General features: G+C 59.0%; 1 protein-coding gene across 2 annotated transcripts in view; it reads right to left on the bottom strand.

Moving 5' to 3' along the window:
- Nucleotides 1-3,136: 3,136 nt before the first annotated feature.
- The window catches only part of UNC13A (unc-13 homolog A), a 122,300-nt gene continuing 105,694 nt past the window's right edge, over nt 3,137-19,742 (bottom strand). The window contains exons 38-43 of one of the 2 annotated variants that reach the window (XM_065578220.1): nt 18,399-18,455; nt 17,983-18,063; nt 17,484-17,631; nt 11,025-11,117; nt 9,867-10,026; nt 3,137-9,069 (exon numbers count right to left, since the gene is read on the bottom strand). In XM_065578220.1, coding sequence (XP_065434292.1) covers nt 8,781-9,069; nt 9,867-10,026; nt 11,025-11,117; nt 17,484-17,631; nt 17,983-18,063; nt 18,399-18,455 — 828 coding nt within the window. In that variant the 3' untranslated portion in view covers nt 3,137-8,780. The remainder of the gene's footprint in view (nt 9,070-9,866; nt 10,027-11,024; nt 11,118-17,483; nt 17,632-17,982; nt 18,064-18,398; nt 18,456-19,742) is intronic. The other variant, XM_065578219.1, reaches the window with a different exon arrangement.

Below are 19,742 nucleotides of genomic sequence, written 5' to 3'. Positions count from 1 at the left end.
GCTGGAGGCTAGTCTCCCTCTGCTTCCCGCGGGCCCCTCGCGAGTCGCCGATCTCCGTGCCAGGCTGTTGGGGGTGAGGCTGTGCAGCCTCCCGGGCTTTCAGCAGGGGTAGTATTGGGAGCTCTGCTCTAGTGAAGGGACGGAGGCCACCTCCCAGGCTGGAGCACGACTTGAGACCCCTGGTAAGGGGAGGGGAGGGTCTGTTAGGCGCTGCAGACACAGGTCACAGGTTGCCTCCAGCAGGCCTCAGTCTGTGTCCTTTACCTCGGACACCAGACACCTTGTTCCTGGGTGTTCACAGGTCCTTGGATGAAAATCCTGATGGAGTTTAACAGGTGCGTCCGACCCCTAGGCCAGGGAAGGTTTTCCCCACTTCCAAGGGGAGAAAACTGGGGCAGTGGATGTGTCCATGGTAGCGCTGGGCTGGGAACCCAGGTATCCTGGGCTGCAATAGGGGCCTACACGCTCCATTCCCAGGTAGCACCTGGGCCTTCCTCTCTCTCTGCTTCTGCTTGAAACTTTCTGGGGTGCTGGGGCAGAACACGCAGGCTCCCCAGCCCCCATGTCAGTGCACTGCATGCTGGTCCATCTTGTCCCCCTTTCTCCTCCCCATGCAGGGGATGTGGCTATTGGGGGGTGGGGGGGGGGGGGGGAGTGGACGAAATCGTCATCTGTGCAGAGTAAACTCCCAGCTGGGGCTGAGAGAGGGCAGCAGGGCTGCAAGAGGAGTGTTACTTGGCAGCCCTGGATCTAGCAACAGCCTCTGTTTGCCTGATGTGAGCTAAAGGGAGCTCTGGCTGGGTCTGGGAGTGAGGTGGGGGGTGGGCTCTCAAGCTGTAGAGGGGTCAGCCCAGCTGTTCAGTCCAATCCTTCCAGGAAAAGTTCTACCCCCGCCCCCGCCAAGCAGTTCCTGCCTCTGCCCAGCTCCAGACAATCACACCTGGCCTCTCCTCTAAAGGAGTCTGAAGATTTGCTAGGGGAGGGGGATACTCTTACCCCTGTACTTGAGCTCAGTAGAGTCCTCTGATTTAGGAGAGTCCAGGGCTTATGGGTCTGGGGTGTGTGCTGTACCCTCCTGGGGCTGATGTGAGAGCACCAGCCCACAACCCGTGCAAGAGAGCAAATTCCCTGGTGCTTGTGCCATGGGCGGCCTCTCCCTTATGGGAACATCTGGGCAGAGACTTTGAAGGTTCATGAGAACAGCTACACTGGGTTAGACCAATGGTCTATCCAGCCCAGTGCCCCAGAGGGAATGAACAGAACAGGGAATCAAGTGATTCATTCCAGCTTCTGGCAAACACCATCCCTGGTCATCCTGGCTAATAGCCATTGATGGACCTGTCCTCCATGAACTTATCTAGTTCTTTTTTGAACCCTGTCATAGTTTTGGCCTTCACAACATCCCCTTGCAAAGAGTTCCACAGGTTGACTGAGCTGTGTGAAGAAATACTTCCTTTTGTTTGTTTTAAACCTGCTGCCTATTCATTTCACTTGGTGACCCCTAGTTTTTGTGTTACGAGGAGTAAATAGCACTTCCTTATTTACTTTCTCCACACCAGTCATGATTTTATAGACCTCAATCATATCCCCACTTAGTCCTCTCTTTTCCTAGCAGATAACCAACCAGTGAGGTGGCAAAGTTTGCAGATGATACTAAACTGCTCAAGATAGTTAAGACCAAAGCAGACTGTGACGAACTTCAAAAAGATCTCACAAAACTATGTGATTGGGCAACCAAATGGCAAATGAAATGTAATGTGGATAAATGTCAAGTAATGCACATTAGAAAAAATAACCCCAACTACACATACAATATGATGGGGGCTAATTTAGCTACAGGAAGTCAGGAAAAAGATCTTGGGAGTCCTTGTGGATAGTTCTCTGAAGATGGCCACGCAGTGTGCAGGGGCGGTCAAAAAAGCAAACACGATGTTAGGGATCATTAAAAAGGGGATAGAGAATAAGACTGAATATATTATTGCCCTTATATAAATCGATGTACGCCCACATCTCGAATACTGTGTACAGATGTGGTCTCCTCATCTCAAAAAAGATATACTGGCACTAGAAAAGGTTCAGAAAAGGGCAACTAAAATGATTAGGGGTTTGGAACAGGTCCCATATGAAGAGAGATTAAAGAGGCTAGGACTCTTCAGCTTGGAAAAGAGGAGACTAAGGGGGGATGTGATAGAGGTATATAAAATCATGAGTGATGTGGAGAAAGTGGATAAGGAAAAGTTATTTACTTATTCCCATAATACAAGAACTAGGGGTCACCAAATGAAATTAATAGGCAGCAGGTTTAAAACAAATACAAGGAAGTTCTTCTTCACTCAGGGCACAGTCAACCTGTGGAACTCCTTACCTGAGGAGGTTGTGAAGGCTAGGACTATAACAGTGTTTAAAAGAGAACTGGATAAATTCATGGAGGTTAAGTCCATTAATGGCTATTAGCCAGGATGGGTAAGGAATGGTGTCCCTAGCCTCTGTTTGTCAGAGGATGGAGATGGATGGCAGGAGAGAGATCACTTGATCATTGCCTGTTGGCCCACTCCCTCTGGGGCACCTGGCATTGGCCACTGTCTGTAGACAGGATACTGGGCTAGATGGACCTTTGGTCTGACCCGGTACGGCCGTTCTTATAAGTCCCAGTCTTATTAATCTCATCATATAGAAGCTTTTCCATACCCCTAATCATTTTTTGTCACTCTTCTGTTCCCTTTTCCAATTCCAATAGGTCTTTTTTGGGATGGGGTGAACACATCTACACTCGGTATTCAAGATGTGGGCGTACCATGGATTTGTATAGAGGCAATATATTTTCTGTCCTGTTATCTATCCCTTTCTTAATGATTCCCAACATTCTGTGAGCTTTTTTGACTGTCGCTGCACATTGAGTGGATGTTTTCAGAGAACTATCCACACTGACTCAAAGATCTTTCCTGAGTGGAAATGATGGGGTCTAAATTAGCTATTCCACATGTGTAAACGGTCCGACTGGGTTCCGAATTCAATCCTTCGTCTGAAAGGGTAATGTTAAGCCTGAGAGCGAAGAGGCAAACTCTCACTGGGCTGGGTCACTCCACGCCTCTGGGGCATGGGCCCACGTACCATGGCGCTCAGAGCGATACGCTTTGGGAGGTAGACGCGGCGGCTGGGTGTGCTTTTCTTTTTAATGTCAGTTATAATAAAATTATTGTACAGAGCCCAAAAAAGTCAAAATAGTGCAAAACATCTCACTGTCATGCATCCATGTTTACCACTGTTTGCTCCAGTTCAGGTACGGACAGACACACGGGCCAGCGCTGACAGAGGTGCTACAGGAGCCGAAGTGACGGTGGTTTTAGTTTCAATCACATGCCGACCGGAAGTTCTCGAAGGGACGTGTCGGAGAGGGAGCCCGGGGAACGGGTCTTGTGTTCCAGTGGCCGTAGGGCTCAGCGGGGCCCGAGCTGGCCGTGCTGCAGGCGGGGATGAGGTCAGTCTGTGCAGGGGGGAGAGGTGGAGAACTGCCAGGCCAGCTGCCTTGCAGCCCTTTGGGTGGCAGGGTGGGAGGAAAAGGGGTGTAAACATTGAACTGAAACAGGTGTGAGCAGCTACCACTTTGGTCCCAGGCAAGTACTACAAAAAGGACGGGATGTTGAGGGCGTGGGGCGAGGCTGAGGTCTGGCCGCCCTGTCATCGCAGGACTCCAGCCAGGAGGTGGGAGACAGGAGCTGCGCAGGGTCAGCATCCCTAACCCGGGTTCACGTTCCCAGGGCGAGAGAACAGCCGCTTTGCCATCAGCCAGGGTGGAATAAACCCAAAGGGAAATTTACCCCCTAGTGCGTGGGGCTCTCCACCCCCCTGTCTGCTCCAGCCCACTGGGGTCCTTTGCATAGCTCCCTGCAGCACCTAAGAGGGTCCCCTGGGCCAGAGCAATCCCATTGTCCATCTTTGTTCCCACCTGCACACTTGTGGGTTCTCCTGGCTTGCATCTTGTCCCCTTGCTATGAGCTTGGGCTGCTGTAGAGGGCTAGGTCACTACCCCTCTTCCCCCCCCCCCCCCCCGCCTTGTGTGGGGAAAGGAGCCTCTTGCTCCTGGCCTTTGCCTCCTCTCCACGCTGGCTGGAGGCCTGCTCCTGCCCTGGCTGCACCCTATGCCCAGCTGTGGGCTGAGGGGTACGGCAGGGTTGGGCTGTTAAGGAACAGGGTGTGGGAGTGAGCCCCCAATCCTCTGTGCACAGGCCCTGCCAGCTCCTTGTTCCCAAGCTCCCCCAGGGTCCCTGCCCAACAGTCTGCTTTGTCCCAATCTCTGCTGGGCAGGGCCTGCTGCTCCATGGCCTCTGTCCCTGCTGGGAACTGCCCTATGCTCCCACTGGAATGAGGTGGGGGTTGGGATGGGTTGAAGCTGTGGCCTAGCCGAGCCTGAGGGCTGGGTAAATCACATCAATGTTCTCCATCTTCCCCAGTCTCCTTTCCCCCTCCCTGGCTGCAGCCCACCGCAGTGTGGGGTGCTGTGCTGGGTGCTAGAATGTATCGGCCGCTGCAGGGCTGTGCCCGCTGCCCCATTCAGCGCCCGCCCTACAACAGCTGGGCCTCGGTCCCCCGGCTCCCTGTCCCCATCCCTTTCCAGCTGCTCGCGTTTCCCCTGATGCCGATTCGGGGGATGGGGAGGTTGTTGCAGAAGAGCTAGTCCTAGGACCCTGCACCCCTCAGCTGAAGATTGTTTGTTGGCTTTGCTGGGGGAAAACGTAACCCCAGGTGTGCAATGAGGCTCTGGGGCTCACCCCTCCCCCCCCCTTCCTGAGCCAGGGGCCTGTGCACACTACAGCCCTGCCTGGCGCTGCTTTGGGGCCCTGGGTGTCGTTACCCCCCCGACCTTTAGAAACCAGCTGGGGGTAGAGGGAAGCAGCGTCTGCGCTGTGAACTCTGCCAGTGGGGGTGGGCGCTCTGCCCCCACGTGAGGGGTGTGTATGGGGGCTGGGGCAGGATTGGAGCAGGTTCAATCTCTTGGGTTGTGGGATTCACACACTCCTGGGCCTGTGACAGGACAGAGGGGCCGTCTCCCATCAGCCCCTCATGGCTTGTGACCTTGCTCAAGCTCCCCCCCTTCAGTGCCAGTCCCAGGCTGCACCGGGAGCCCTGCTGGCAGGGCCGAGCCCTGCCCCGGCAGACTGGCTGGCAGCTTGGAAAACCTGAGCTCCTTCCTGGCGGTGATACAACACTGCAGCGGGCCCAGCTGGCCCGTGGGGGTGGGGGATGTCTAAATCCAGCTGTGGGGGGAGGATGGGTGTTAGGTGTCAAAATCAGCTTGGCCGTTAGCCCTGAAACCAGCCCTACCTCTGCTAGCCCCCCCCCCCCCCCCCTTTGCATCTGGCCGGGGAGGCCCAGCTACCCGCCCCTCTGCTCAGCATGGGGCTGGGGTTGAAATGAGGGGGGGGGGGGGGAAGAGGCAGCGCTCTTGGCTCAGAAGTGACCAGCCAGGGAGCGTGAGAACAGCGAGTTAAGGGGGGGGGTATTAAAACTCCCTAGCTCTTAAGAGATCGGGGGGGGGGGGGGCAGAGTCCCACAGCGGCTAGTAGTGGTTCTTGCCCCTTCCTCTCAGGTAGCCGCGTCTGGCTAGGGTCCGAGCCAGGAGCCTGCACTGGACTGTTCTTGGAGGCTCTGAAGGGGCTGGTGGGTGTTCACAGAGTCGGGGCAGGTGCCTGGATTTGGGGTATCTCTCTAAGGGGAGGGGGCTGGGGCCAGGCTGTGTCTTTGCCAGGGGTGGGGGGAGGACTGAGGGCCCATGGACGAGTGAGCAGGGCACGGGGCTGGGGGCAGTGCCCTGGGTCACACAGGCTGCACCTCCGTCCCCTGCGCCGTATGGCCGTGGTCTGATGCGATAGCCCTTCGGAGCTGTTGCAGTCGGGTAAAGAACACGGAAAAACCGTCTGTATTTACAGCTATTTACATATTTACAGAGCTGTCTGCGGGGGCCAGGCCGTCCTGCCCCCTCTCCCTGGGCACAGCTCCCTGGTGAAACTCAAACCACAGCTGCCAAGGCTGGTACCTGGCAGGGCAGGGAGGGGGGCACTGGGGCCTGTGCGTGGAGGCTGCTGTGCCCCCATTGTACCTGCGGGGAGGTAGACGGTTGCATGCCACGGACAGGGACGAGGGGCTGGCGCGAGGAGCAGCGGGTTGGGCCTCCCCCCACTACGCTGGGCCTAGCCGCGTTGCATAGGCACTGCAGTGCCTGGTCTGACTCAAGCCCTTAGAGGGGGTGGGTGGGGAGCCTCCTGTCACTCGGGCCCCTCGTCAGCAGGGACCGGGGCACGGCTCTTGCACGTGGCCAGAGCTGTCACTGCGTAAGCAGGGCCCAGGCGGTGCTGAGTCACTGGGGCTGCTAGGAGTGAGCATAAGAGACGCTGGGGAGGTTGGCACCAAGCCCTGGCCCAGGGCCCCAAGTGGGGTTAGCTCTGCCTCTGGCCTGACCTGCGGCTGTTCTGCCTACAGGATCTGGCCTTCCTGGACAGCTGCTGCCCACGGAGCCGGGCCAGGCTTTCCGTGGCAGGGGCGTGGTAGCTGCTGGCTCTGGTTGGGGCCTGAAATCCTCTGAGCGCAGAGCACGCCCTTCCCCTGGGCTCAGCTGCGTGCCCAGGCCTCTCTGCTGGGGCCGTGGCAAAGACTCTGGAGCCCACCCTGACCTATGGGCCCCATGCACTCGGCTCTGCTAAATCAGGAAGTGCTGCCCCTGGGCCTGGCCCCACTGCTGTGCCCCTTCCAGGGCTGGGTGTGACCTGACCCCCCTGGCCAGCGGCGCATGTGGGGGCGGGAAGGGCTGGAAGCTGCAATGAAGGTGGGGATGGGGTCCCACGAGGCTGCCGGGAAGGGATGGGGCGTGGAAGAGGGCGGCGTGGTCCCCGCCGGAAAGCGACGGCATTGGCACTCTCCTGGGTAGAGGAGGGGGTTTCACTCCGGCTGGTAGCGCAGGGCTCACAGGGCCATGGCTCGGCCAGCCATGCACAGCGGATAGGGGGGCTCTTGGCACAGCTGGGCTCAGGCTGTGCCAGGGAGCAGATAAAGCCCACGCACCTGCCCCCGCGCTCTGAGCGTCGCTGGGGAACAGGCCCGAGCCCTGGCCCTGTGGCCAGGCCGGGGGCAGCGGGAGCTCTCCCAGGTGGGGGGCAGCGAAGGGTTTAGGGCCCTTGCAGCGCTACGTGCAGAGCAAGCAGGGGCAGGGATCTTTGCCCCACTGCTTTTCGAGCACCCTGGGCCAGTGTGGGAGTCCCGCCGCCTACCAGCTGGGAGACCCCCTGCCCCGCCGGCCACTCAGCACGAGGCCAAGGCAGGAATCCTGGGCCTGTGCCGCTCTCCCCGGTGGAAGCAGGGCTGGGGCTGGCAGAAATATTTTGCCTTTTATCCTGTAAAGCGACCCAACCTCCTCCGGTGCCTCCCCTTGTCCCACCTGCTGCAGCTAACTCACTTGCACCCAGGCTGCAGCCCCATTTTCACTCCCTCTCGCCTCCACCGGCCGGCACCCGGTGTTCATTTACTCACCTGCTCCCCCACGCAGGATGGCAAGGACAGGCCCTCGACCCTGAGTCCCCCCTTTGCTGCGCCTTCTCGCCCAGGGAGGCTACCCTGCTTCAGCCGCGCAGGAAGGGCTGCCTGCGGGGAGGGGGGAGATGAGGTTTGCACATCCCTGTCCCAATGCAGGTGCTGCCTCCTCCCAGCTGCGCTGGTCTCTGAGCCTGCCGGGGAGGGAGGTTAGAGCTGGGATCCGGGTTCCTTAGCGTGACGCCGCCCCACGTGTGTGCAGCCCCGTGGCAGGGACCTGGCAGTGGTCCTGGTTCACATCGCCCCTGCCCTGCTTTCCTGCTAGCACCCTCCTGCTGCTGGCCTGGGTGGACGAGCTCGGCCCCAGCCCTGCTGCCTGGCCTCAGACTAAGGGTATGTCTACACTACTCTGAGCCACCTGCCCAGGGCTTGGCTAGTGCGGACACAGCTTGTGGCACGCTATGGCGTGAGGGGCAGCGGATTCCCAGAGCCGCCCGCTGGAGCAGGCTGACGCTGGCCCGTGTGTGGCCTTAGCAGCCACGCGCCTTGAAGGGAGCCCGGCTCAACCTCCCTGTGCCCATTCCTGCCTGGCTCATCTCTATTGCTGAATGAGGTTGCCATGACCACAGGGCAGTTTGGACATGTGATGCCGCCTCCTGCTGGAGGGAATCAAACTACTCACCAATGTGGCATGCTCCCTATACTGCTACCAGCTAGGGTGATTCTCCTGGAGCTCAGGGATGAGCGTGGGGGGGCTGGAAGGACTGGGATCGAGCCTTGCTTCCCCTTGGAAGCTGAGGGCAGCGCTGTGCCAACCTTGTGGCCATACTGGGTGGCTCATGTTTGTTCAAACGCTCCTGCCTCACGGTTAGCTCCAGGCCTCGGCTTCTGCCTCCCCAGCATCTGTCGTGACAGAAACAGGTTCAGGAAGAGGCGCTAAGTCCACCCCTGCCAGCAGTGAGGGCAGCTTGCGCTCCCTGGGAGCTGCATCTTCCCTGCCCCATGGCAGCTGGAGCAGTGCCCTTGAGCTGTAGCCCAGGGATGCAGGGAGGGGCACAGAGTGCCTGCTTCGATCCTTGGCACTGGGAAGCAGGAGCCTGCTTGTGGCAAGGGCTTCCCGGAGGTGGGGGCTCCCTTCCCTATCTGGTGTGGGGGGGGTGCTGTGGATGACCTGTATGGCTTTTACGTGGCTGGAGGATGCTGTAGAAAAGGGGCAGGAGGGGGGTGGTGCTGGGGATGTTCTACACCTGCTGAGGCCCTTAACTGCTGCCTTCCTCGGCCGAGCGCGTGTCCGACTTGAGCTTGACAAACTCCTTGGCCACCTCGTCGTTGTTGCGCTGCGAGAGGATGCGCAGGACGGTGAGGCCCGTGTCGTCCATGTGGATGCGCCGGCCCAGGGGCAGCCAGCAGGCGCAGCTGCCCCGATGCACAATGTCCTTGAGCTGTAGCACAGCGATGCCCACCGTGCGGTCCTCCCGGGCGAAGCAGTAGTCCTTGACGCACACCTGCACCTCGTAGCACTCGGGGCCCGTCTCACTGCTCAGGGTGCTGCGCGGGAGGGAAGAGGACGGACAGGGTTACCGGCCCCGCCCGCAGGGGCCTGCGCACCAGCCGCTGCATGTACCGGGGCACTGGCGCTTCGCTGCCCAGGAATCAGCCTAGGGCTGGGGGAACTGCAGGGCGGAGCTGGTCACCAGCAGGAAGGAATGTGGCCCCCAGACCCTGGGACACTGGTGGTTGCCTCTCCCTGACTTTGGAAACGGTGCTGCAGTGCCTCATGGGAGCTGTAGTTCAGGTGCCTCATGCTCCCATTCTACTCTACAGGCAGGGCTCCCCGGCTGGACTACAACTCCCACGGTATCCCTCCTTACAGCGAGGAAGCAGAGCATCATGGGAGCCCCAGCCGTGGTGACTCATGGGAGAAATAGTTCAGGAGCTTCATGTGCCCATTCTCTTCTATAGGTGGGTCTCCCTGCCTGGACTACATCTCCCATAGTGTACCCTGGTCTCCCTCTTGGCGGGAGAGAGGTGGTGCATCATGGGAGATATAGTCCCAGTGCTCTGTGCAGAACACAGACCATTTTTGTGAAAAATTTCATTGAGTCGAAAACCCAGTTTGCCATCAAAAATCATCTTAGACCATTTTTGACCAGCCCTAGGTGGCACTTTGAAGAGCACGGCGCCCCCAGTGCATCAGCTGACAGAGCAGCACGGCCATCCCTGAATCACCCCCGCCCACGTGCAGCTCATTTTCCACTGCAGCCCAGCCCAGCCCTGCTTCGCTCATAAGATCTGGGTCGATCGGGGGAGGGGGTGGAACGGAAACGTGTGTCAAAGCCACTCACAACTGGAAGCTTTCATTGTATTTGGGGGCCCAGCTGTTGTTCTTGGACTTGGTGGCGAATTTCCTCTTCTTGTCGCTGAGATGGGGCCCGATGATGTTGACCTCGATGAAGGGCCGGAAGATGCCGGACGTCTGCCACTTGAGGTCATTAGCCGCCACGACTGCGAGAAAGGAAAGGGTGCGTCAGCTGGCGGCTTGGGGCCATGGGGAGGATGGGGGGCACTGGGAGGGCCGGAGGGAAGGGGGCAGCCCAGACCAGGCAGTGCTGTCTGCTCCTGGCCTTTGGCAACTGAAATGTCAATGTGGCCACAGGTGATTCACTCCTGCCCATCCCCCAACCACCCTGGCGGCAGGGCAGCGTCCTGGGCTGGCCACGTAGGGCTATTGAAGGGGTTCGGGCATGTGCATGTCCGCAAAGAGCCAGGAGGGTACCCCTGTGTGACGAAGTGGGACTGTTCTTAATGTTTCCTCTGAATACTGTGTGTGTGCCTCAGTTTCCCCTAGGCATTTCTTAAGTCTCTAGGTGGTGGGATAAAGGCCAGTGTGCATAAATGGCCAACACTCTGTCTCCTAGCAACAAATGGCCAGGGCCCTCCCCCCCCTGCAAGGGGATAGCTAAAGATGAACAAAGAGATCAGGTGACCTCCTGGCCCGGGAAAGAGACAAAGGCCAGAGAGGAGGGGCTGGAGGGCGTTTCAGTTTGGAGCTGGCTGGGGACGGGAAGTGAGTGCAGACGGGGTTGTCTGGCTCGCTGGGCCCCAGAATGGACCCAGCTGAGGGGTCCTGTTCTCTGTACCTACAAGCTCTGTTTTAGACCGTGTTCCTGTCATCTAATAAACCTCTGTTTTACTGGCTGGCTAAGAGTCACGTCTGACTGCAAAGTGGGGGGTGCAGGACCCTCTGGCTTCCCCCCCTGGGCGGACTCGCTGTGGGAAGCGCACGGAGGGGCATATGCTGAATGCTCCAAGGAGAGACCCAGGAAGGTGAAGCCGTGTGAGCTTCTTGCCCTGAAGACAGTCTGCTCCGAGGGAGAGGAGGCTCCCCAACGTCCTGACTGGCTTAGTGGGGAGCAATTCCAGAGCATTGCCTGGGGACTCCGTGGCACCCTGCCTCCCCCCTGTGCTCAGAGCGTTGGGCACGCCCCACGCCGGGTACCAACCTTTGACAGTGACTTTGTGTTCCCCGGTGCCAGGGTGAGTGAAGAGCTCCACGTGGATCGACACCTCCCCGACCGGGTCATCCACGCCAGCTCCTGCTCCGCAACGGCAAAGCAAGGCGTGAGCCCCCCCATCCAGCCAAGCACACGGCAGGCCAAGTTGGGCCCACCCTGCTGGAGGAATCAGGTCACCAGCTTGGGCAGCGAGGAGACAACGGCTCATGGGTTCCCCCCACCACATGTTCAGCAGTGTTTTCCTGTTCCCCTTCCCGCCCACTGCCAGCGTGAGCCGGCTCGGGGGCTGTGGAGAGACAGCTGCAGCCTTCCCCTCGCTCCAAGCAGGGCCCCGGTGAAAGGAGCACGGTGGTCGTCCCATTGTCCTCACATGGCTGGAGTGTCTCCGGGGCTGTCGCTACCCCGGTGCCTGGATCGTGCCTCGCACAACATGAGGCTGCTCTCGGGTTGCACGGGAAGGCGCGGTGCTAATGCCCGTGTCATGGCCAAGTTGCACCCGGCAAGACAGTGGCAGAACCAAGCCTAGAACCCAGGAGTCCTGAGCCCGCACTTCTCCCACTCTGCTGTGCGGCGCCAGACGCCCAGGCAGCCCTGCGCACGCGACAGCCCAGCCCGCCTAGGAACTGTCTCCTCGCTGCAGAGGCTGAAAGCGTCGCCTTGCCAATGCAGTCAGAATGATGTGCAGAAGCCAGCGCCCTGCTCCCCGCCCGTCGGCCAGGGCAGGAGGGGGGTTCATGGCTCTTTTCGCCATGAACCGTAGAAAACGGCAGAGCCCAAGCTAATTGCAATAAAATCGCTCCGTTATTGAGCCATACGTCACAGGGGGCAGCTCACGGCTTTGGGGACAGGACGGGACGGGCTTCATCCCCTGTAGCTCAGCCGGGGGCTGAGGCCGGGCCTCTGGGCAGGAGGCTGAGTGAGGGCCAATTACGACGTTTTTGTTCTTTTCGAATGAGTCCCTGGGAAGAGACTCGACTTTGGCCGCAGGAAGGTTGGGCTCAGCGAGTGAGGCTGCTCCATCCCCACCTGCTATGTGGTGCCCCGGAGTGGAGGAGGCTGCCCGTAGGGCCGGGGGGCTCCTGTCCCAGAGAGCTACCAGGGGAGGGCCCTGCTAAGGTGTGACGTTATTGACATAATCTGGGACCATATAGAACATGGTTGCAACCAAAGTCCTGTAGTGGCACCAAATCTTGTACAAAGGGGGTTCAAATGGGGTGTCTAAGACAAGGTTATGGTTTGCTGGTTGTGATTATGCTGTCTATATGTGTGTATCAATTTTGTAGTTGAAGTTATGAATATTGGCTCTATACTGTGTATTTCAAACTTATGCTATGCTTCTGGGTGACATCCTAGACACATTGGTGTTAGCTCTGCCTAGCCTGCTTGATGGCCCATTAAGGACCATCAGCTACACAACTGACCCATTGAGAGAAAGCAAATATGCCTTGAGACTCAGCAAAGTATGCAGGGACTGGCCCATGTGACTCCAGACTCCATTTTGCTGTAATTTTCCACAGTAAGGACAAAGAGGTGTTCTTACACCTGGAAAAGATTATAAAAGGCTGATGCCTCATCTCCATCTGGTCTTCAATCCTGCTTCTTACCTCTGGAGGGACTTTGCTACAAACTGAAGCTCTGAACAAAGGACTGATGACCCATCCAAGCTGGGAATGTATTCCAGAGACTTAATTTGAACCTGCAATTTCTATCACTGCTACAAGCCTGAACCAAGAACTTTGTCATTCCTGTATGTAATTGATTCCATTTAACCAATTCTAGCTCTCATCTCTATCTTTTTCCTTTTATGAATAAACCTTTCGATTTTAGATTCTAAAGGATTGGCAACAGCGTGATTTGTGGGTAAGATCTGATTTGTATATTGACCTGGGTCTGGGGCTTGGTCCTATGGGATCAGGAGAACCTTTTTTCTTTTACTGGGGTATTGGTTTTCATAACCATTTGTCCCCATAACGAGTGGCCCTGGTGGTGATACTGGGAAACTAGAGTGTCTAAGGGAATTGCTTGTGTGACTTGTGGTTAGCCAGTGGGGTGAGACCAAAGTCCTCTTAGTCTGGCTGGTTTGGTTTGCCTTAGAGGTGGAAAAACCCCAGCCTAGGGCTGTAACTGCCCTGTTTTAGCAATTTGACCTGAATTGGCCCTCTCAGTTGGGTCCCGCCAGAACTGCATCGTCACATAAGGACACACAGGCAGCCCCAGAGTCAGAGCGCTCTCGCTGACGGCTCTGCTGAGCTGTGGGGAACAGGAGGGGGGAGTCTTATCGGCTAAGCTGAGCCCACCCGTCACATTTCACCGGGGGGCTGCTTGGATCCATCAGCCTAGATCCTGCCTGATTTTTGGCAGCAGCTTCTCCTTGACGATCCCCGTCACCTCCAGTAGCCCAGAATGCCACAGTCCCAGACTAGCAGCGCACAAGCTCATGTGACCTGAGCCTACCAGCACCTCCCCAGCCCATCCCCCAGCTCCCCCACACCCTATCCTACCCCACAAAGGCTGCCTGCCTCCCTCCCCACCTTACCCCACAGGCAAAGCCTGACCTGCAAGACGGCTCACGGTCCAGACAGGGTTCCCTGGGGCTCTGCATGCAGGTGGGGGGAGGGGAGAGAGGCTGGGGGCAGGTGCATGATGAACAATTCAGTCCAACTTGGGAGGGTGTGGGGGGGGGAAGACATTTAAATGGCGGCGGGGGAGGGAATCTTCCAAACCATCATGGAAAACAACCCGGGTGGAGAAGGAAAGGCTAACGCGGGAACCGTCCTGTTCTGCAGGGCTTGAGTCTGATGAGCAAAGACCATGGATCGCAGAGCCGGAGTCCCTCGCCAGCCCCAATGGGAATCCAGCTCCCCGGGATTAGGGCAAGGTACAGCTGGCTGGGGGGGGGGGGGCGGGGGGGCATTGTGCATGGGCCTGTACTGACTTGCCTGGGTTGGTGACGGGGGAGAGGGGGCAGAAAGACGGGAGCAGTGAGACCACCTTTGAGGGGGTCCACACTGAAGGTCCCCCCCTTGTTGGGGTAGGGGTCACTCTCAGCCTCTATCCCACGCAGCCACGTTGCTCATACACACAGTGTGTGCCTGGGGCCCTGTAACCTAATGACCAAATGGGTGCATGGTAGAGGATAACAGCCTACTACTGTTAACAGCTACCGGAGCTCCTCCTGTAGCGCAAGTGGTAGAGGTTTATGCTGCAGCACTGAAGCTGCTGGATTCAAATGACCTGTGGTGAACGGGAGGTGGCTGGCGCATACAGCTTCATCTCAAAGGTGGAGGTGATGGGACTGGGTCCCACTGCTGCTCCAAAGGCGGTGGGGGTGGGGTGAGGGGGAACCTCTCTGGATCCATAGCCTTTGGCCCCTGCGTGCCAAACAGACGCACTCGTGTCTCTTTGTCTTTTCCCTCCAGATCTGCACCGAACTAAAACAATAACCCCCATCCCCCACCGGCCCCCGGAGTCACATGCTGAGACTCGCTCAGTCCATAAACCGAGGGAGGGAGGAGCGACCATCTCTGTGCTCAATGCAAGCATGGGAAACACACACGGCAGTGACCCCTGCACCAGGCCGAATGGCACCAACACGCGAGGGCTGGAATGCAAGTGGCAGGGCCAAGCTGCATGGGGGGGAATGGGGAAGCCCCACCCCCGCATTCTGATGCAGTCATTCCACTTGCTTAAGGCGGGCAGGACTTATTTGCACCCGGAGCAAGGCTAGTAAGAGTCTCCGTGAGGCTGGTGAGCCACTGGCCGCATCTGGGCCCCCTCGGCTCCCTTTGGAGCCCGGTGTTTAAAGGCTGAGGCTGGGCTGGGCTGGCTCTGATCTCCACCTCCCACACCCTGCCCCGGCTCCATTTTCTCCCCAAAGGTTTGATCCTTGGAGGCAGCTGAGCTCCGGGAGGGAGCTCTCGGTTCCTTGCTGCAGCCATCTCATCGTGAGGGCGGGGAGGAGAAACCTCGTGCGGCTCCCCTTCACTTCCCCCCCACGTGTGAGTGCTGTGAATGTCTGCGCTGGTGGGAGAGGGGGTCTGGCAGAGGCAGAATACGACCGAGCCGTTGGGTCCCTGGGATCAACGCCCAGTGACCTAGATTCACAAGCCAGAAGAGACCCCTGTGATCAGAGTCCCCCAGTCTAGGTGTAGAGACTCCAAGCGAATCCCTCGGTAGGCTGTGCCCGTGGTTAATGACCCTCCCTGGGGCCACCTCTGCAGCGAGTCAGTGAGACACACCACGGCTGGGTTTACCCTCAGTTAGTTGGCAAGTCCGCCCACTTCAACAGGGCAAGTGCGGACTGAAGGCCAGCTCTCATCGAGTGAGGTGCCTTGGAGCATCTGGGCCTAGGAGTCTAGCCAGCAGCCAAGAAAGGACAACTTGAAGGGAGGGGAGTTGGGAAGAAGCGCCCATTTGTGGGGCCGAGGGAGGTTTGGGGTCTGGCTGGAAAGAAAGACACAGCCACCTCCTCTCTCCCCATCCCCAGCGGCTTTTAGAGCAGGCATTCCCCAGCCCTGAATGAACAGGCCCCCGTAAGCCACGTGACGCCCCCTCCCCATCCTCCCAGCTCTCCAGGCCTTTGCGCCCCAATCGGGGTTGGAGGGACTGTTACTAGCTCTGGCCGGTTGGAGGTGGGGGTGCTCAGGATGGGTGCATCAGGGTTCGGAAGTGTTAGACGTACCCTTCTCAGGATAAATTTCTTCACTAAGGGTAAACCTAATACCTTTTCCACCATGGACTAGTAAAAAAGGTAAAAAGGAGAGAGACAGGGAAGAGAGAGAAAGGAGAGAGAGAAAGAGCACGTGTAAGGGAAGGCAAAGGGGAAACATTGAAAAATAGGGAGGAAAAACAACAGAGAAAGAGATCAGATCTCGCAGACAGGCGCCAGCTGCAGCTAGAGAATCCAAAACAAGACGTTACAGCGACATTGTGTTAGACAGCGGGGGGCGGGGGTGTGCTGGGAGCAGGACGCCTCCAGGAGGAGGGTCTGAGCAATTTGGGGCCAGCGTCAGCTGGGGTCCCCTGCGGTCTATGGAATTTGCCAGCAGGCGTGGGCACTGCCCTGGCTGGGAGGGGTTTTTTTCACTGCATTGTTACTCCCGGATCCCTGGTGCTTTCGTACAGGTCGTTACTGCCGGCTGGGGGCTAATTAGCACCGATTGGGAGGGCGGTTCTGTGGACACCTGTCCAACTAGCAAATGAATCACACGATCCACCACCAGTAACGAGGCACTGGAGCCCTGTGGATGTACATGGCCCTTGCCAAGGGGAGCAGGCAGCATTACTATCTCCCAGCACAGCCCCTTCTGCACACCCCGCTCGGCCACCAGACGGGAGGCACAGACAGGACAAACTCCCCACGACGCCTGTCAGGGCTCCCCCCAGCCCCTGCAGCGCCTGGCCGGTGCCCATGCGGACGGAGCAATGGCACACACTGGAGGGCCTGCCTGCGCTGTTCAGCACTGCAATTCCTTCTGCTGTCTGGAGAGTCCTGTCCCTGACTCGGTTTCCCCTCCCCCAGTGGTCCAGGCCAGGGGGAGCTCCCTGTGCTAACCTGAAGCGGAACAGGCCTGGATGCGAGGCAGGAACCAGTGCTGGTGGCTGTGGCCTGGGAGAGGGACTGCATGTGGAGCTCCCAGTGACACAGCAGGGTTAACCCCTTCCGAGCTGGGCCCTGCACACGGGGTCCATCCCCCAGTGCTCCTGGGGCATGCTGAAAATTTTATTTAAACATTTTTGGAAGTGGTCAGTGAGTTGGAGCGCCTAGCTGGAGGCACCTGGGGCCTGATTTTTGGGGGTGCTGGTGGCCCATAACGCCAAAGGGAGCTGGGGGGCTGGGTGCCTCTGACAATCAGGAAGGCCCCCTACTGCCCCAGCGATGCCCCGGCTGTTGGTTCCCCTGGGCGTGGAGCCCGGGCATGCAGAACGCAGCCAGCACAGCTGCTATTCCTGGGAGTCCTGCAGGATCCCTTTGCACGGCCCCCCCAGATTCCCCTGCTGCGTGTGCTCCATGGGTGCATGTAGCACTTAGAACAGGGGCCAGGCTACTGGCCTGGGGGCTCTCGGCCCCTCTCCCTAGCGGGTGGCATAGCAGTGCCAGGGCAAAGATGCCCCGCCACTGATGCCCCCTGCCCACCAACTCTCCAGCACCCCAGGCAGGGCCGCGGAAGGGCTGCGTCCTTTGTGCGCTGATGCCCCATTGCAGCTCGAGTCCTATTTCACTGCTACCCGAGGAAGAGCAAGATGCACCCACAGCAGGTGCCCTCCCCACAGGCATGCCCGGCCCGCCGGGTGGCACCCAGTGCACTGGGCTGGGCAGGTGCCCCCATCCCGGATGCACCCAAGACATTGGGTGGAGGTACCCAGGACACCAGTCAAGCAGGTGGACGCAGCGGCTGTGGCAGCCCTTGGCGGGCGCTGTGTGAAGGGGGCGGTGGTGTCTCTTACCCTGAGACGACTGGGTCTGCACGAAGGTTTTGATGAGCAGGTCGGTGGCCTGCGTGTACAGAGACAGGGCGTAACGCAGCGACTGCAGGTCGGGGCTCTTCTCCAGGAAGGTTTTCTTCAGCCCCACTCCTCCCGCATGGAAATATTGCTGGGGGAGGAGACGGAGGAGACCCGGTCAGGAGGGAGCCATGTGGGGTTTCTGGGCACGGGTGGGCACGGCTGGACAGCCACCCGAGGAACCAGCATGATGAGCAATCCACTGTGGGCACAGTCCCAGAACACCCCAGCAGGGAGGTCTCCGCTTCTCGCCCGTGCCACGGTGCTGTCATGGGCAGATGGGGCATTCTGCTGCAGTTCCCTGGCTGGATGGTGCGGGCACCTCTTATGTCGCCACTCCCAGAGACGGGGGCTTCGCCAGACTGCATTTATCCCACCCGTTAGCAGGAGGGAAAGGTGGGCAGGCAGCCGGCCAGGTGCAAGGGAGACGGCACAGATTTACCTTGATGGTGTCCAGGGCCAGCTCCACCACGGCACACTGCTTGGGGGTCAGGCTCTTGGCCTCCTCACGCACCATGTGGTCCTGAAACGAACAAGTCACTCAGTGACAGCCAAGGCTGTATCACGCCAGTTCCCAGCCAGGCAGAGCCCGGACGGCGTGCCTGCCTCCTCCCCCCGCTCCCTCACAAAGCTGGGGTGACAGGTGACTGATGTCTCTCAGTTACTAAACCGGATCCTTTTAATGGTGCCTAATTAGCCTGGTTTCTTGCTTTATATTAACGCCGTCTCTGATAAGCTAAAGAGACTTCCAGGCGCTACTCCTATATCCCGGCGTTACAATCACTGGCTAATTGACCTCTGGGGAGGAGCAGCCTCACCCAGCGATTAACTAGACCCGCGCTGTCCCATTCCTTTTACCTTCAGTTTGGACAGCTGCCCCAGCTCCTTGGCCGCATTGAAGATCATCTGGGTGCCCTGCAGCGCACAAGAGAGAGAACAAATGGCAAAGAGGCTTGAAAGCAATCCTTCCCTGTGCTGGCTGGCACTAGTGCCCGGAGGAGAGAACGGCTGGCAGGGGATCGCAGGGCAGTGCGGAGGAGGGACAATACTGGGGTATAGAAATGAGAGGCAGGGGATGTGTGTGAATAGTGACCTGTGGGTTTCCCTGCACTAATTTCACCAGCTCCCCCTGCCGTGAGCAGCCAACAGGCCTGGGGCTCCGCCCGGCAGACGGACCAGCCGGCATGTGGAAAAATGGACTCACCTATATTTGTGTCAAGGAAGCAGTGAGTTGGCAGCTCTCTGCCTGGCAGGGTCCCCAGGCCCCACCCCCTGCCGGATAGCCCCAGAGACGTTTGGGACTCACGCGGACTGATGTTAATGAACGCCCCCGGAGCATCAGGCCAAATGATTTGCGGGTGGGGGGGGGGGTGCGTGTGCAGTGCCCCCTCCACCCGCTGGGCTTGGAGAGTGCAAGGTGCTTGCCTTCCGCCTCCCTTGCCTACTCCCACTGCATGGAGCTCGCACCCTGCCCAGGGCAGGTGTGGGCCTCTGGGGAGGAGCTCCCTAGAGGGTGCACTGGCCTAACCCGACTCGCTGGTTACAGCAGCAGCTGCTCTCCCTGGCGCCCCGGGCAGGCCCCCGGTGGCTGCACTGGCCAGGCACGACTCTGGGCAGGAGGGGTGGAGTCCTTCCCTCCCTGACCTGCAGGCTGCTGATGGGCTTTCCAAAGGGGGCCTAAGAGACGAGCCCTGGCCCCCGCCTGGATGGCCCCCCAGGACACTCGCTCACTTTCCGTGGCCTACAAGGTGCCTTTCAGCCCCCCAGTGCGTCTGAGTCACGATCTGACCCCCTGCCGCAGCATCCCCACCCCGGCTCCTGATTCTGACGTGCGTGAGTCCAACGTTCGCCCCTAACCCCCCCAGGGCCAACACGTGGGGCTCAGGGTGGGGGCGGGAGGTCAGAGAGACAGTCTGACACCCACCTCGCTTCCCCCCTCCCCTCCGTCCCCACAGAGCAACGAGCCAGAGAGGGCAAAGGAAGAGAGGACGTTTAAACAGGAAAGGAGCGAGAGTGGGTGACGCGGGGCGGAGACACACAGGGGCTGGGAGGCGACACACAGGTGACAGGTTCCAGACTGGAGGAGGAAGGTCCAGCTTGCTGAGTTTTCAGGGACCAGCCTGGGCCCCCTGGGAGCCCTAAGGGGCCGGGTGATGCTCACGTCTCTGAGCGTCCTGCCTGCCTCCCCGACACCAGTTCTGT

Source organism: Chrysemys picta, chromosome 25 (assembly GCF_011386835.1).
Source record: "Chrysemys picta bellii isolate R12L10 chromosome 25, ASM1138683v2, whole genome shotgun sequence".
NCBI lineage: Eukaryota > Metazoa > Chordata > Testudines > Emydidae > Chrysemys > Chrysemys picta.
This window is presented reverse-complemented; position numbering and strand designations above follow the sequence as displayed.